The following is an 18,186-nucleotide window of genomic DNA, read 5'->3' as shown; positions in this document are numbered from 1 at the left end:
CACCCCCCCCCCCCCCCCCCCCCCCCCCCCCGCAGACCTGGGTCTCCAATCCTAGCTCCTCAATTACTTCTACCCTTATATTCACACAACCCCTCTAACCCCACCCCCTACAACTCCTAACCTCTCCCCCTCCCCCTCCCCCCACCTATTTTCCGCCTCCTTTTCACCCCCTCCCTCTACTCTAAACTACCTCTTCCCCCTCACCCCCCATAAAGTGAATTTATCAGGACTACATATTGTATATAAAAAACTTATATATAAAAAATTTGTTCCCAATCACGTGTATATATACCTCCTTTAATTGTGGATACCCTCCTATATATCAGAATCTCCCCCTCCCCACCCCTATATATCAGAATCTCCCCCTCCCCACCCCCTTTTAGATAACCTCTTTCATGTATCACACTTTTATAATTTTACTTATATAATCTAATCTGTTATTTGTATGCTCTGAATGTTCCTTATTTAATTATCTAATTACGCAAAAATTGTAAAGCCTGTTGCTCAGTTCTGTTATATGTAAACCGACGAGATGTTCCCAACGTTCGTCGGTATATAAAAGTTACTAAATAAATAAAATAAATAAATATTCTATAGATCTTGTTCACAAGTGATTCCTGGTAGTCAATTTCACGATATTATCTTGGTCTCTTATTTTTATAAAGCAAATCATGGTGAAGGGAGAACAAAGGGACACCATGTCTGGCCTTCTCTAGCTCTCTCTTGGAGATCCAGGGAAGGCCTCTACTTAGAAATTTACCCCTTGTCAGGGAGAAAACAGCTTTCTCAGAGGACAGCATGTAAGTAAGTTTTAAGGGTACAGGGACCTGTCTGCTTCAGGACACTTCCAGTTCCCCTCCCACTTAACTTCATGCTCCTAAGTTCAGGAAAAGACAACGTGTTCTCCACAGAATTAGACTTTTCTTTATCAGATTTGGCAGGATTAGCATTTAGAAGATAACAATAATACATGTCTCTAACATCCTACTACTAAGCTTCAGTTTACCTTAAAGAAAGTTCTGTACCATGAGTGGTTTAAAACATGCCATAAACTTTAGCCTGCCTAATATATTAATACTTACAGCTAACTTACTTACACCTGGTTTCCCTCTGTTTACCTCTGAAGCAGGCTCTGACTGGCGGTCTAAGAGGGCTTGCTTCCGGCTCTGGTACTGGCAGAGGTGCCGGGCTGCTCTCAGCGCCTCACCATTGTCTGACCTGAGGCCGGGTACCTTCCTTGATAAGGGGTGCTGGAGCTGCTTCGGGTCCGCTCCCTTTTTTCCTTATTTCACCCCCCCCCCCTTTCTTATACTTTCCAGCTGATAAATATGCATAAGCTCATGCATAATCATGTAATGGATGGAAGGTCTTTGCCGCTTTGCAGGTTTTTTCCCCCTTCCCTTTTTGGGAGGGGGGGGGGGGTGTCCTGCTATGTCTGGACTGAGGCTGTTTGCCAGCATCAGCATTTTCTCTGTTTCACAATGCTTCCCCTTCTTCCAAGGGTGGGGGATCCTTTAACCTCTGTGACTTCTGCGTATGAGCTTAAGTTTCAGCATTGTCCCTCTGCCTTAGTTTTATTTACACTGGAGATTACAAACAGGCAGATTTTGACAAGTATCCTTCAGTTTTGGTTTAAAGTTCTCATCTGGGCAAAGTTTCTTTTCTTTAGCTGTGACAGTGTTTTTTGGGCCTGTCAGCATACTTGTCTGCATCCCTCTTTGGCTATTATGATTCATATTGGGTGCTTTCAGTGGTTAAACATGGGATAGCTCCCTACTTTTCCCCCTTCTTAAGTGGGATGAGCCAACAATGGAGCTTTTCACTGCTTAAGCCTAACTATCAGGCTACTGTGCAGGCCTCAGCTGTATGACATGTATGACCACCAATGATGACATCAAAATGAAGTAAGAATAATGCAACAATAATAATCATGGTACTTATAAGTAATCATAACAGTAATAATAGAATGGGAGTAATGTAATAGAATAACAGTGAATATAATCATTGTTATAATGAGGAAAGGCGAAGTGGTAAAATGTGGAATAGTATCAGGAAATATATAAAAGGATGACAAGAAATAAGGAAATAATGTAGTTCTTACACTGTGCATGCTGTAGAAATATGGGACATCATCTCAGACGTGAGGTAGAATGAACATGTGTGCAACCGTCCTTTCCCTAGTCTGGAAGGTGGCAAAGTGTGATCACTGATTATCCGGTGCCTCATTCAGTTCCAGAGATGGGGAATGTGGGATGTCTCGCAAGTGCATGGCTTTACTGTGAGAGTTTTCCTGAGTGTCTCTTATGTAGGGCCCTTAAAAACGGTGATTAAAAATAGCAGGTGGGCCACGATCATAATGGTAGGGCAGGTAAGGCATATAAGACAGGATATAGTCAGTTTGTAAAATATCTTCATCTCTGGAATCATAGTTGTAATCTGCAATTTCCGCTGCATCTTGGTCTACAGACAGTTCCACAGTGTGAGAGTTTTTATAGCTGGGCAAACATTTGCTTTCTTTGGCTTTGTTTTTATTGTAATTATAGTAAAAGACCTTGTCTTCAATTTTATACTCTTTAGAGGTAGCTTTTAAATCATAATAGGCTTTTCTACCTCCGACATTAGTCTCCAAATTCTTTTGGTCCAAGTCTGCTTTCATAGGCAGACCCTAGTGTCCGAACACGTGATTCAAGCATTGTTAAGGGGCAGGAATGCACTCTACCCAGTTATTAAACAGACAGGTCGCTGTGATCATATTTGTTACCTTTAGAGCAGTGGTTCTCACTGATGAATATGCATATGAGAGAATTTGCATGCTATGGAGGCAGTGTATGCAAATTTTCTCTCATGTATATTCATTGTGGATATCATGAAAACCCGACTGGCTGGCGGGGTCCCCAGGACAGGGTTGAGAACCACTGCTTTAGAGGATCTGACAACTGGCCTGACTCAATCTGTTTGAATATCAGACCAGGGCATGGTAATAACTCGTGTCTGTGCGGGTGAAGTGGGCTGGAACCTGAAGCAGGTGAGGCAACCTTTTGTGTATGATTTTACATCATGGTGCATGTGAGAGAATTTAAACCCCTGCTTCTTTTTCTCCGATCCAAGTTATATTACTCCCTTGTTTTATTGTAACTGCATTCCTTAGCCTTCTCTTGTTTAATGTTTTTACTACTATTATTATTATTATTACTTAGATCAATGTTATTTTTGACTTTTGTTCCCTATCCACTTGTTAATTGTAAACCGACATGATGCGATATTTATCACGAATGCTGGTATAGAAAAACTTCAAATAAATAAATAAATGTGTGGCCATTAGGTTACTTGTTTCAGTGATAACTCCGATGTCCAGCGCATGCTGTAACATGATCCCCCTATGGGATGGCGGAACTATCCACTGCATGATTCCCTGCGTACTGCTCCATATCAGTAAATCTTATACTTTCTGAAACTGATTTCAGGAAGCATAGAGGAGCCGTAACTCCTCATCTGTCTGACAGTCTACTTTAGTGAGGGGATTCGCATCAGGAGCCTGAATGAAGGTATAGAACGTTCCCAGGGTAGGACCTCCTTTCTGGGCACTTCGCTACACCACTGGGGTGTGGGGATAGTGGCCTGTTTAGTTTGATGCCTGGTGACTGTTTTTACTTCTACTGCAGGAGACTTTCATTTGTCAGAGCCTATCTGATGTGGTAGCCTCCTTGGCAAGTTGGTCTTACAAAGTCGTTGCCGGCTTTGTCCATAGCTGTGACTTTAGAATGACCTTTTACCTTTTTTCAGTAGACTGTCATTTCTTTTTCTTGCACTAATTGATCTAAGGCTAGAACTGATTTGCGGTGTTTGACGGGTTTCTTTTTAGAATTGAGCATTTGATTCGCTTTCCAGTTAGGCATATTTGTCATGAAGTTAGGTCTGACCTAGTCAGAATCTGTGCAGATTATGAGGGTCTGGAAAACATGCTGTACAGCCATTTGTGTAGCTATCAGGGCTGCGGTGAGCTCTGCATGCTGATTTGATTTGGATCCCAGAGCGTAGCTGAGGGGACCACAGGGGTGATTCTCCTCCCATGCTATTCCTATTCCGGCTACTAATTCATGGTCACCATCCCTGCGGAAAGCACATCCGTCAACATAAGCTTTAGGAAAACAGTTGCACGTTTCTTCGTCATAGGCGTAATGATGGTGGAGTTCTGTTTCAGTCTCAGGTTCTGAGATCCACTTTTTCTTCTTCAGCATTACAATTATGTAATTCGGTTAAATTTTGAGTAACAGCGCTTTTATGTCCTTGGGCATTTCGCACCTCAAGTGGCCAGCCTTGAAGAGCGAGGGTCCAAGGAGCGATTTTGCTACTGGAGACTTGACTGGCTTTGATTCGGTCACTGGCTAAAACGTTTGAGTGATGGCAAGTCTCTACTATTAGTTTCTCCCCTTGCACATAGTTTCGGAAGTGTTGAAGCGCCCATACTGTGGTTAGCAGGGATTTCTCACACTCCGAATATTTCCTTTCCACCTCTCAGAGTTTTACTGGCTTATGCTATGACTCACCAGTCGGTATCATATTTCTGGTACAAAAGAGCACTCATGCACTGTGATGGCTAATTCCAGGAAGAAGCTCCACCCACTTTCTGGATAAGTGAGACGGGGAGCTGTACCTAGTATTCTCTTCAACTCATCCATGGCGGCTTGCAGCTCAGATCCCCACTGCCAGGGCTCATCCTTCCTCAGGAGTTTCACCAGAGGCTGTGTGATCTCGGCATACTGATCTATGAACTGTCATGATTTATTGAAAGTTACGCTCTTTCCTGCAAATATGCAGAGTGGTGGGTGTGTTTATTTTTTGTAAGGCTTCTATTCTTTTCCTTTGGTGATGTAGTCCCTCCACTGAGACTTCATATCCTAAGTAGTTTATTTTATTTATTTGAGGTTCTTTATATACCGACATTCGTTTAGTAACATCATGTCTGTTCACATTCAACAAACCTTTAGCAGCAGCGCTGGAACAGATAGAAAATAGCAGCAGTGCTTTACAATTAATATTCAACTTAAGGACATTAGGAGATTATAACAAAGAAAAATTGGAGCAGGGAATGCAAACAGGGAAGGGGAGGGAGAGGAAAAATGAGATGGAAATAAGAAGAATATATTAAAATTAATACATAGGATAAATACATTAAATACATTAGGTATAATAGATTACTAGGCATCAACTTTATAACGATATTAGAGAGGAGTACTTTATGTAACTCGAAAGGAAAATGCATAATTACAAATTTACATAAGTTTGGTCTCAGGGAAAAGCAAGGGGGGAGAAGCTGGAGGTGATGGTGGGTGCTTTATGTGAAGGCTTTTAAGAATAGCCATGTTTTAAGTTTCTGCTTGAATTTTTTTGGGCATAGTTCCTGACGAAGGTCAGGTGGCAAACTGTTCCAGCAGGAGGGGTCAGCTAAGGCAAAGGCACGTTTTCTGGTTGTGTCGAGTCTGGTAATTTTGTGAGGGGGTAATTGGAGTGTAGCTGCGTGTTGCGGTCTGGGGTTCTGGGGTGTTTGCGGAACTGTATGGCATTATTGAGCCAGTTCATGTTCTCAGTGTATAGGGTCTTATGTATTAGTGATAGGACTTTGAAGGTGATTCTTTGAGCAACTGGTAGCCAATGCAATTCTTTAAGTATGGGAGTGATATGATCTGACCTTCTTGTATTGGTGAGGATACGGGCTGCAGCATTTTGTAACATTTGCAGCGGTAGGATGGTGGAATTGGGAAGGCCTAACAGGAGGGCGTTACAATAGTCAAGTTTAGCAAATAGTAGGGATTGCAGCACTGTGCGGAAATCACATTGGTATAGGAGGGGTTTAAGTTTCTTAAGGGTATGCAGTTTGAAGTATCCATCTTTTATAGTATTATTGATGTGTTTTTTAAAATTAAGATGGCTGTCTATAGTGACGCCTAGGTTTTTGACATGTTCAGTAGAGATGGCTAAAGGGAGAGGTGAGAGTGTGGAGGATTCTTTGTTGTTGCCTTTGTTGGGGGAGATTATCATGAGTTCGGTTTTGTCAGGATTGATGGCTAAGTTGATGCTGGTGAGGAGTGTGCTTATATCTGAGAGGGCAGTTTCCCATTTTTTGAGGGCATTGGTCAGCGAGTCAGTGATTGGGATGACAATTTGTACATCATCAGCATAGATGAAGTACAAGAGCCCAAGTTCAGTAAGGAGGTGACAGAGGGGGAGGATGTATATATTAAATAGGGTAGAAGATAGGGCAGAACCCTGGGGTACTCCATGGTTTATGTTGTATGGTTGTGATTCTTTGTCCCCAAAGAAGACTTTGTATTGTCTATCTTGAAGGTAGGATTCAAACCAGCGCAGTGGGGTGTTAGCTATACCTATTTCACTGAGACGGGAAATGAGGATATTGTGGTTTATGGTGTCAAATGCTGCCGATATATCAAGCATGGCTATGAGGTAGGAGTGCCCTTTGTCAAGCCCAGTGAGGATGGCGTTGGTGAGTGAGATGAGAAGGGTTTCGGTGCTAAGATGCTTACGAAAGCCAAATTGAGTGGGAGCGAGAAAATTATGCTTTTCCAGGTAATCTGTGAGTTGTGTGTTTACAATTTTTTCAAGAATTTTTGCTAGGAAAGGTAGATTGGAAATGGGCCGGTAATTAGAGAGGTCAGAGGGCTCAGCTTTGGGTTTCTTTAGTATGGGTTTAATGATGGCTTGTTTCATTGGTGTAGGAACTTCTCCATGGGTAAGGGAGCAATTGATGATAATAGCAATGTGTGGAGCAATTATTTCAGGGATAGATATGAGGAGCTTTGTAGGAATAGTGTCACTAGGATGTGTGGCTGGCTTCATTTTTTTAATGGTGTTTTCAATTTCTAAGGAGCCGGTGAGATCAAAGGAATTGAAAGTGGCATGACGTATATTGGGGAAGGGTTTGGCAGGAAGATTGTTGTTAGGAAATCGGGTCATGATTTTTGCGATTTTCTCATGAAAGAATTTGGCAAGTTCTTCACTTCTCTTTTCAGCGTCTTTATCCATGCAGGGTGTAGTATTGGGTTTTGTCAATTGGGCTACATATGTAACTAGCGCATTTGCGTTAAATTGCAAATCATGAATTCTTTTGGCATAGTATTCCTTTTTTGCATTGTGAGTTTGTTCACTGTATTTGTTTAGTTAAGTGACTTCTTACACCACTGCCATTTAGTGAGGGACAGTTTGGCTCTTGCTGCCTGCAGCTGGGTCAAAACATGATCAATCTCTTGCATATGCTCCTGGAAGTTGGTATTCTTAATTAGGATGTCATCCATGTACACTAAGGTGCCCTTAGTATCTGCATCAGGTAATGCCTTGTGTAGGAAAATGTTGAAATCTGCTGGTGAACTTAGTTACCCAAAGGGTGTTCAGCTCCATGTGTATTGTTTCTTTCCAAAAGAAAAAGCCAATTTATACTGATTCTTAGGTTCTGCAGGGACAGTCCAGAATCCTGAAACTAAATCAAGGTGATAAAATATTTGGCTCCCTGAATTCTGGTTAAATTCTGATCCAGGTGGGCCATGGGCCCACCTGTACAGGGGCACAATTTTGTTCAGTTTCCTGTAGTCTATAGCAAGTGTCCATGTACCATTCTTTTTCAAGATGGGCCATATGGGACCTCTCTTTGCAACTATCTACCATAACCAACAACCTCGAACTAGCCCTTTTCAAATTAGACATCTCCAACTAGGCCTCATCTATGCACCTCCAGGAATACTTGATTTGGATCCCTCTCCATTGATTGAATTGACAACCAAACATTTCAACATAGACAAACCAGCCATCCTGATGGGAGATTTCAATCTTCACGTGGATGCCTCACCGTATTCCCCCAATTGTGAAATTCTACTGTCTGCACTCAGCCACCTGGGCTTCAGACAAATTAAAGGTACTGTTACACTGTCTGATAATTCCTCTATCTTCTAGGGTGTTTAAGATTTCTTGCAGTGACTTTTAAAAAAACCGGCATTCTTTTTGGCTCTGTTGGCACTCGAGTAACATATAAGTCAGTCAGTCCACGGTCATAAGCATCGATGGCAGACATTTTATATTTATGTAACAGTTCTTGTAACTGACCTTTCTCTTCTGCGCTCTTGCAAGCATCTGCTTCCATGAGCTGATTATTTACTGTATTCTCGAACCCAGGGAAGAGTTTGTTCGGAGCTTTCTCCACTCGCTCTTCTGTCTCCTCCAAGATCAAGCGAGCCTGAGCTGAGCTAACTGTTAGGCAAAATCCAGGCTGAAGGAGTCCAATCTCACTTCCGTCAAGCTCCCTTGACTGGCAGAGGCAGTCATTTTCCAGTTGAGCTTTAGAAGCTTGGCCTTTAGGCAGCGTGTTGCCTCATTCAGAGAGATCTTCTCCAGGGTATACCTCAGTGTTCCCAGGTAGTTTACCTATAACCAGCAGGTTTAGTTCTAAATCGGGGAAGGATTCTCTGATTAGGGAACCTAGGTGTTTTCATCATCTCTTAATGCAATTCGGCTTGAGCTGATATTTGTATCCTGGTATAGCGCTGTCCCATTGGTTATCCTCTTTCCACCATGTCTCTGAGATGCCAATTAAGTCTATGTCATTTACTGCTATACATTCTAATTCTCCCATCTTACTCCTTAGACTTCTGGCATTAGCATACAAACATTTCAAAGTTTGTTTTTTGTTTGTATTTTTATTCTGCTTTTTAATTGATAGGGATAAGTTAGAATTTTTTAGCTCAGGTGAGTTTTTAGTTACAGGCACTTGGACTACTTTTCTAATTATTGGAACCTCACTGTCGGGATGCCCTAATTTTAATGGGTAGGTGGGTTTGATTCTGCTTATTAGCTGTCTTACTGACTATTAAAAGCACAAACATATTAAATAATATTCTCCAATAGTTCTCCAATAGTTTACTTTTCCCCAATAAACAAAACTTACTGATTCCTTTCAGCCACCAGCAAGCTTATCCTCTCCCCTCAGTGCTCCTTCCTGCCAGACACCTATTTGTTCAGTTGTCTTAAGGAGAGTCTGTATAAGGGACTTCAAGATAATCTTGAATGGAGGAGAAGCGGACTACAAACCAGGAAACCAGGTTTCTCATCCAACTGGCCCTCCTTATGACCTTAGGCAAGTCCCTTTACCCTCTGATGTCTGAGATTCAAACTTAGTGGGAGATACATCAAGCCATAGTAGTAGTGCTCTTAATGCATGTTAAACAGCATATAGCGCATTATAGGGCACTAGTGTGGCGATATTGCGTGATATACATGATAATTTGCAGGACCCTCCCCAGGTTCCCTCCCCTATTATTATGACCAGCTTTGCGTACGATTTGCATGCATAAATAATGCAAATGAGACACAGAAGATCATTAATAGGCAATTTCATGTTAATATTTTATTGCGGCTGTGATAAGAATAACACTTCCTGGGATTTTGCTAAATGTAACTTGGGAGCCCTGGGACTTGAAAGTGGTTCCTGAGGCTTCCACCTTACATTTAAAGGGCCATGCAAAGGAACAAAAAATGACAGCAGTTAAATAAAGTTTCCCGTTCTCACACGGTGACGTCCCCCCGAAGGTTAAAATAAGTCATTGTGGTTCAGGGTTATCCCCCCCCAATGGTTTCTCTCCCTTCCTTCCCTCTATTCTTCTTGCTTCCTCTCCCCCCTTTCCCTGGGGCCCTCCCTTATTTCCGATCCTCATCCCCATTATTTTACTGTATTCTTGGCACCCTCCACACCAGAGACTCACCAGAGCCCAGCACCAACGCACCGACCGGACCCTGCACTTCTGCAATGACCTCGGGAGCTGCAGAAAGAGCCTCCTAGACCCGCCCTGTGATGTGACCGGCTCCGCTTCCCCTGACGTCAGAGAAGCGACGGGGAACATTATCTTCAGCCCCTGTGAGCTGCGTGTGCTGTGTGCCACACGCCAAAGGAGCGCGACAAAGGGGCCTGCCCCTTAGAGCAGCCCCAAAGTACAGCCCTCATCAAAGGCCAATATGCCGAAAAAATCTACAACAGAACGACTTTGACTATGTGAAATTCAGCTGGAACACCAACCCAGTCAGACATAAAACAGTGAGTCCTCACCTCTCTTCAATTCAACCTTGTCAACTCCACATACTAAACATGATCTCTGCAGCCATCAGACAGTTGTCCCCACAATCACAGATAACAAAAAGGCTACACAACAATAAGACCCCACTTCAAAAGACACCCTCAGGAAGAATAAATGTTCCAGACACCTCAAAAATCACACACTTTCTCACCCAATGCACCTTAATACAAACTCCTCAATCAACTTCCACCGTCCCAACAGAATTAATCACTTGGTGCTCGTTCCAACCAAAGATACATTAAAAAAAAAAACTTACTCTTCTCATCTTCCTGCTCATTAATGCCCATTCTCTAACAAAGAAATTCATGCTGATCTCTGACTTACTACACGATCAAAAACCAGATTTCATAGCTATCACCGAAACCTGGTTTAAAAAAACTGACAATGTAATAACTAACCAAATACCACATAACCATTATGATCTCTTCTCATTACCCAGAACCCAATGGAGAGGAGGAGGAATAATGCTAATAATAATAAAGAAATTCGCTATGAAGCTAATCCCACATACACTACCACCCCAATATGAAATAGCCCTCTTTGACTCAGCTGACCTACAAAGCTGTCTAGTATATTGCCCCCCTGGAATACTATAAAACAATATCTCTCTACTAATCGAATTCTTCATATCAAATATCGATCATAAGAAACCCACTATAATTCTCGGAGACTTCAATCTCCACACTGATGCGACACAACCATCACGCTCATGCCAAACACTCTTAGACGTCCTAACCACTCTGAACTTTTTGCTAGCAGTAAATGAGCCAACTCATAAAGCTGGCCACACACTAGACCTTGTTTTCACAAACGACAACTACTTTTGCAACACTTTAGTAACCTGCGCACTAGTCCCATGGTCTGATCACTTCCTCCTAAGCTGCCAAACTGGAATCATCTCTAGAAATGAGTTAAATGAATTCAACTCCACTAGTTTCAAATACAGACCTCCTTTCCCAATTGAAGCACTACAACAAGAACTCGAAAAACATCTTCTCAATATAGACCTCTCAAACAGTAACATCGCTACTCAATCTTGGATACAAATAACATCAGAAATCGCTAACACCATCAACCCAGAAAGGATCAAACACCTCAATATCAACCGAATTAACTCCAACCTAAGGTACAATAAACAACTGAAAGATACCAAACTCAACCTAAGAAAAAAAGAAAAAGAATGGCGCAAAAAAATGCCAACTACCGCATCTACCTTGCACACTATAAAAACATATTAAACAAGACTAAGCGAGAATACTACAGCAAAAAAAAATCCAAAACTTTTCCCACAATCCAAAAACACTATTTGACATTGTGAACAAGCTAATCTCTGATACTAACCCATCCTCTGCCTTCACAAGCATTAACTTGAGCCAAGACCTAGCCAACTTCTTCAAACATAAAATCAATAAAATAACAGAGAACTTAAACATACCACAAAATAACATCCCTGCCTTTGTCAAAGACACTGCAACATGGTCTACCTTTGAATATATCTCCTGCACTGAAGTAGAGAATTTAATTAAAACCCTAAAGCCCGCCAACCATGATATCGATAAAATACCAACGCACACCCTAAAAGATATTACACAAACAATTTCCCCAACTATATCAAAGATCATCAACAAATCCCTGGAAGAAGGAACTCTACCTGACATCCTAAAACTAGCCATAATTAAACCCATCCTAAAAAAAAAAAAAAAAGAAACTAGATCCCTCTGAACTCAACAACTACTGATCAATTTCCAATTTATCCTTACTTGCCAAATTAACCGAAAAAGCTGTTCTCAAACAACTTAACCAGCATCTAGAAAAGAATGACATCCTCTTCCCCAACACAGCACGATTTCCGAAAACAGTTCAGTACAGAGACCTTACTCCTTGCCCTATTTGATAGATTATAAGGGGCTTCAACAAAGGCCAAAATTTCCTCCTTATCCTACTTGACCTGTCCGCAGCCTTCGACACAGTGGACCACAAAAGCCTAATCAGTAGACTTTCTGAAATAGGACTCTCAGAAACAACACTGAACTGGTTCACATCCTTCCTAAGCAATAGATCCTTTCAGGTAAACATCAATAACACCAAATCCGAATCACCACACTAGAAACTGGAGTTCCCCAAGGATCGGCCTTGTCAGCCACACTGTTCAACATCTATCTCCTACCACTATGTCAATTGCTTTCAAGCCTCAGCATTACCTACTTCATGTATGCTGACGACATACAACTTCTAATTCCCGTCACCGACACTCTAGAAATACCCTCAAAACTAGCAACCACATACCTAAACTCCATCAAATACTCTTAAACAATACGAAACTCTGCCTAAACATGGGCAAAACAGAATACATCCTACTCGAACGAAAATCCATAATAAACAATACGATGAATACCAACAACAATGACAAATTAAGCATCTAAATAAGTGATAAAGTGAAAGATCTTGGGAACTGGATTGATCCAGAACTTTATCTCAAACACATCTCCATGAAAATAAAAGAAGGTTTCAACAAACTTCTAACTTTAAAACAAACTTAAACCCCTACTGAATCCACAAGACTTTAGAACCATTCTACAATCTCTGATCTTCACAAGTTTTGATTACTGTAACTCACTTACTATTGGGTCTCCCCAAATCAAACCATACGACCACTCCAAATTCTGCAAAATGCAGCTGCAAGGATCCTAACTGTCCAGAGAAAATTCAGAGCACATCACACCCACACTAAAAGCCCTACACTGGCTACCCATTGAAAAAAGGATAGATTTCAAAGTACTTACAATATTACATAAATCAAATTTACGGGAAAGAAATCAACTAGTTGAACAATGCAATCCAAATATACACCCCTCAGCGCAACCCAAGATCAACCAATAAAGCATTACTATCATTACCCACAATCACCGCCGCCAGACTAACATCAGTATGGGACAGAGCGATTTCCCTAGCAGGACCATACCTATGGAATACCCTACCAGAAAGCTTACGAAAACAAAGCAACTTAAAACTAATCAGAAAACTCCTAAAAACCTGGCTCTTCGAATAAACATATAAAAACGGTATCGGATAGATACTTCCTCACCAAATCGGAGCCCCCACCCCCCCATTCACTCCATCATTTAACATGGACTTTCTCTCATGATTAGCCTTGATCTAAAGCAATAACGGTAAGAATTAAGACTCCCACAATCTCCATTGGTCCTAAATCCATTGGATCCTCTCTTTCCACACCTAATCCTTACTCTGCTACCTTCTCCTGTCTTCCCCTTCTCTACCCCTTATAAATTCTCTCAACACCTATTATCCCCCCTCTAGTTTGATTTACTACAATCATATGTATCTACCTCTAGCACCCCTCAACGTATCTCCCTAGATTTCTTGCTACAATATACCCAGTTATGTTTTGTTTATGGAATTAGTTGTAATACCATTTTACAATTATGAAAACTACTGTCCTCCCCCCCCACCCAAGTTGCCTGTTATAATGTATTCATTTTTTGCTTTGCTATATGTAATAAGTTGTTACATCTGTAAATCGTTGTGAAGGCTGCTCCAAACATCGGGTAAATAAAAACAACAAAAAACATATTCATCATATTTTTATATAATTACTGTATTCATCTTTATCATCCAGTGTTAGTCCTGTAAATTCTCTCATGTATTTCAGTTTCTTTTTGCCTTTTTTACTAGATTCACTTTATTTTATATTATCCATTTTTAGTCCTGTACTTTATTCCCCCTGTATCTCAGTATATTTTATGCCCCGTTCTTCAGTGTTCTCATACCATTTAGCCGTTTATTAGTTCTGCCACATTTTGTCTGAATTCTCTTCCCCTGTGTATTTAGTACCTTTCTCCCGTGTTACCTTCCTCCCCGCCTCCTCGTTCATACTAGTTACACCTATTATCCTATTTTACCCCCCTCACACCCCTTGTTCCTTGGTTCCTCTATCGTTCCCTTGCTTCCCCCACCCTTGTTCTCTGTAATAAGTTATCTGTTAAACCGATATAATGTACCCATGAATACAGTATACAAAAGTTCTTAAATAAAAATAATAAATATTAGTAAAATTGACCTCATTGGGGTATAGTGCTCCCCCCCCCCCCAAAATATATAAATAAAAATCATTGGGGTTCAAGAATGCTTGCACACCTCTTGACACCAGCCCCTGACCCCCCCCCCCCTCCTGCATGCCCCAAACCTTTAACATTAGGTGGAAGTCTCGCGATTGGATGAGCTGATTTTGCCCCCTCACATGACCAGGCTGGATGCTGGAGGGGGGCCCCGATGCCATTGTAAGGGGTTGGGGGCTTCCCTCAACCCCAGTGACTTTTTTGATAGATTTGTGGGGTTTACCCCCATTGAACCACAATATTTTTAATTATATCTTTGGGGGGGGAGGGGGGGTGCCTGGGGGAGCACTATACCCCAGTGGGGTTATTTTACTGTTGGGATGAGGGGGTAACTTCAAACCTGAGTGACTTTTATTTTAATCTCTTTTTTTGGGGGGGGGGGGGCTGTCAACGTGGTGTAATTGTAAACTTTTTAAAATTGAGGAATCAGGGCCCACCTTGAGTGAAGCTGGGACCTAAAGAGCCGCTAGCCACATCCTTTTGTTCCATGGTGCTTGGTAAAAAACGGCGCTATAGAGCCACGATGTCTCTTCGATGGAGTGGCAATGATTGCAGCTTGATGCATTCAGGTGTTAGATTGTGAGCCCTCTGGGAGCAAGGAATTACCTCAGTACCTTAAAGCCATCCCACATAGTGAAAAGTGGAATAGAAATAAAACAAACAAACAATAATCTACCTCCATGGGATGAATTCATCCTGCTTGATGAAGGGTGGGACTTTCTATTAGAGAAGAGTAGGCAAATGCCTGGGGGCAGACTTCACCCTGCAAACCGGAAATCCTCCCTCATCAGCAGGAGTGATGCTCCTGCGTAGCCACATCTTTATCTTTCCATTGTGAATTGCCTGATACACCAGGCCCCTAGGGCGATTTACAAGTCAACATACACAATAAAATGAGTAATACGTTAATAGACAGTGCAATAAACACAAGAAGGCAAAAATATTCAGGCAAAAAAAATCCTAGAGAAACAATTTGCCTAAGCAGATAAAACCCAGCTCTAGCTCAAGACCAGTATTGTGATTTACCCATATGCCCAGTCTATCTAAATATGTCTTCAAAGAAGATTGGGCATGTCAGAAGCTCTAAATCTACAGGTAAACTATTCCAAAATTCTGGAGCAATGACAGAACGCTTCTTACGTGTTTCATCTAAGCGAGCCATCTTGTAAGAGGGGACATTGCAGAGGGCCTTTGTGAGCAGACTGAAGAGCATTGGTCAGGATGTAAATTCTCAGCTGGGCATTATCCCATGAAAAGAGCCAAACTTTAGAAGATTGTTGTACTATAACTGCACATTTTTATTGAACCTGTTGCTGAACAGGCAGCCAGTGTAGGTCATGCAGTCCGGGAGTGATAGTTCCTTGCATGCTGCCATTCATGATGACGTTGAGGTGGGACCCTTCCAGGCTGCAGCAATTCATGAATTCAGAGGGGGAACCCACCCCCAGCCAGTCACAGTTTTGAAAGGGGATTCTCCTATTGCGCAGTTAAAGTTTGAGAGGGGGAACCCTCTCTCCACACACGGTCTTTCCTCCTGTCCACTCTAGGGACAGCCAGAGGATTATAATCCACCACTGTGCTTGTACATGGAACAAAGCGGAGTTGCTTACCTTTTATCTCATGTTCTCCCTAGTTAGCAGGATAATCAGTTGCAAAACTCCCACCTCCCCTTAGAGTTCAAAATGGTTTTTCTCATAAACTCTGACAGGGGGCCTAGTGACATGCATGAGCAGTAAGATCACCTTGTCCATTCCTTCTCATGCTGTTGTACAGCATCACCCACGTGTGTGACTAATTTATCCTGCTGTCCATGGAAAACACCAGTTACAGGTAAACAACTTTGCTTTGCTGCTCTAGTAGCTGTTCTGTTTCCCTCAGGATAGAATGGAAGGGAGTGGGCAGTGGCGTACCTCAGGGATCTGTATTGGGACCCTTACTGGAAAGAAATACGACGAGTGAGATAATCAAATTTGCAGATGACACAAAATTATTCAGAATAGTTAAATCACAAACAGATTGTGATAAATTGCAGGAAGACCTTGTGAGACTGGAAAATTGGGCATCCAAATGGCAGATGAAATTTAATGTGGATAAGTGCAAGGTGATGCATATAGGGAAAAATAACCCATGCTATAATTACACAATGTTGGGTTCCATATTAGGTGCTACAACCCAAGAAAGAGAATCTAGATGTTCATAGTGGATAACACATTGAAATCGTCGGCTCAGTGTGCTGCGGCCAGTCAAAAAAGCAAACAGAATGTTGGGAATTATTAGGAAGGGAATGGTGAATAAACGGAAAATGTCATAATGCCTCTGTATCGCTCCATGGTGAGACCGCACCTTGAATACTGTGTACAATTCTGGTCACCACATCTCAAAAAGATATAATTGCGATAGAGAAGGTACAGAGAAGGGCTACCAAAATAAGGGGAATGAACAGCTCCCCTATGAAGAAAGACTTAAAGAGGTTAGGACTTTTCAGCTTGGAGAAGAGACGACTGAGGGGGGATACGATAGAGATATTTAAAATCATGAGAGGTTTAGAATGGGTAGATGTGAATAGGTTATTTACTCTTGCGGATAGTAGAAAGACTAGGGGGCACTCCATGAAGTTAGCATGGGGCACATTTAAACTAATCAGAGAAAGTTCTTTTTTACTCAACGCACAATTAAACTCTGGAATTTGTTGCCAGAGGATGTGGTTAGTGCAGTTAGTGTAGCTGTGTTTAAAAAAGGATTGGATAAGTCTTGGAGGAGAAGTCCATTACCTGCTATTAAGTTCACTTAGAGAATAGCCACTGCCATTAGGCAATGGTTACATGGAATAGACTGTTTTTGGGTACTTGCCAGGTTCTTATGACCTAGTTTGGCCTCTGTTGGAAACAGGATGCTGGGCTTGATGGACCCTTGGTCTGACCCAGTATGGCATTTTCTTATGTTCTTATGTTCTCATTAGCTTTAGGAATGTTTATCTTAGCTTTAGGAATGTTTATCACTGATATCCCCTCTTTCTCTCCATCTCTCTCTAGTTTTTGGCTGTTGACACACAGATGATTCTGGGGAACAAGCAGATATCCCTGAGTCCAGAGGAATACGTCTTGCTGCCCTTAACTTGTACACAGACATTATCAACATCTTTTTTGTACATCCTGGCCATCATTGGCAGGGCCAAGGAGTAGAACAACTGAAAGTCTCCCTGTACCATCTTTCACCTCCAGGGAAAACCACCGCAGAATATCCCATCTCTCCCTTGTGAACTTCTTGCCCTGTGCCCTGGCATGGACCCTCTGGGAGCAGGAGCTCCACTTTGTATCCTCTCTTCACTGTTTGCTGTGTTGGACCATTCCCTTGTTTAATGATGTATAGCTAATCCTTCCAATCTTCAGAGAACCAACCATTAAATACAATAAAGAGATTGTGTCAGTGAAACTATGCTCCATGTATTACTTAGCATGGGAGGGATGAGTTCACACTTTCTGTACCTTATTACCTCTTATGTGCTGTGGCAGTCTCCTGCCCCTCTCCAAAACGCCCCTCCCATTCACTCCTGTCCTACATGGCCTCCCACTCCTTCCCTCTAGCATCCCTCAGCTGCTCCCTTCTAAACAGTCCTCCATCCAATGCCACCTTCATCCACTTCTCCCCTCCAACACTCCTCAACCTCTTTCTTTCCCTTCAAACACTGCTTACCCACTTGTCCCCTAAAAAGCCCCACAGTAGCTCCTCCTTTCATAGCATTCCTTGTCCTGTTAATCCTCTCCCTGCCAACTCTGCTCACTTGGTTCTTTCCTTCCATCAACACTCTCTCTCTCTTGGCAGCTCATTACTACCCCTCTATCTAATACCCTTAACCCTCTTCTTCCCTGCAGTACCTCTCAGCTTCTTATCTCCTACCCTTCACTGCCACTTGGCCA

General features: G+C 42.1%; 1 protein-coding gene across 4 annotated transcripts in view; it reads left to right on the top strand.

Annotated features, from left to right (window-relative positions):
* The window catches only part of GRINA (glutamate ionotropic receptor NMDA type subunit associated protein 1), a 169,874-nt gene extending 152,170 nt beyond the window's left edge, over positions 1 to 17,704 (top strand). For all 4 annotated transcript variants that reach the window (XM_029592317.1, XM_029592314.1, XM_029592315.1 and 1 more), the window contains one exon: positions 17,302 to 17,704. In XM_029592317.1, the coding sequence (XP_029448177.1) occupies positions 17,302 to 17,451 (150 nt within the window). In that variant the 3' untranslated portion in view covers positions 17,452 to 17,704. The remainder of the gene's footprint in view (positions 1 to 17,301) is intronic.
* Positions 17,705 to 18,186: the final 482 nt, after the last annotated feature.

This window comes from Rhinatrema bivittatum, chromosome 2, assembly GCF_901001135.1.
Source record: "Rhinatrema bivittatum chromosome 2, aRhiBiv1.1, whole genome shotgun sequence".
Taxonomy (NCBI): Eukaryota; Metazoa; Chordata; class Amphibia; order Gymnophiona; family Rhinatrematidae; genus Rhinatrema; species Rhinatrema bivittatum.
This window is presented reverse-complemented; position numbering and strand designations above follow the sequence as displayed.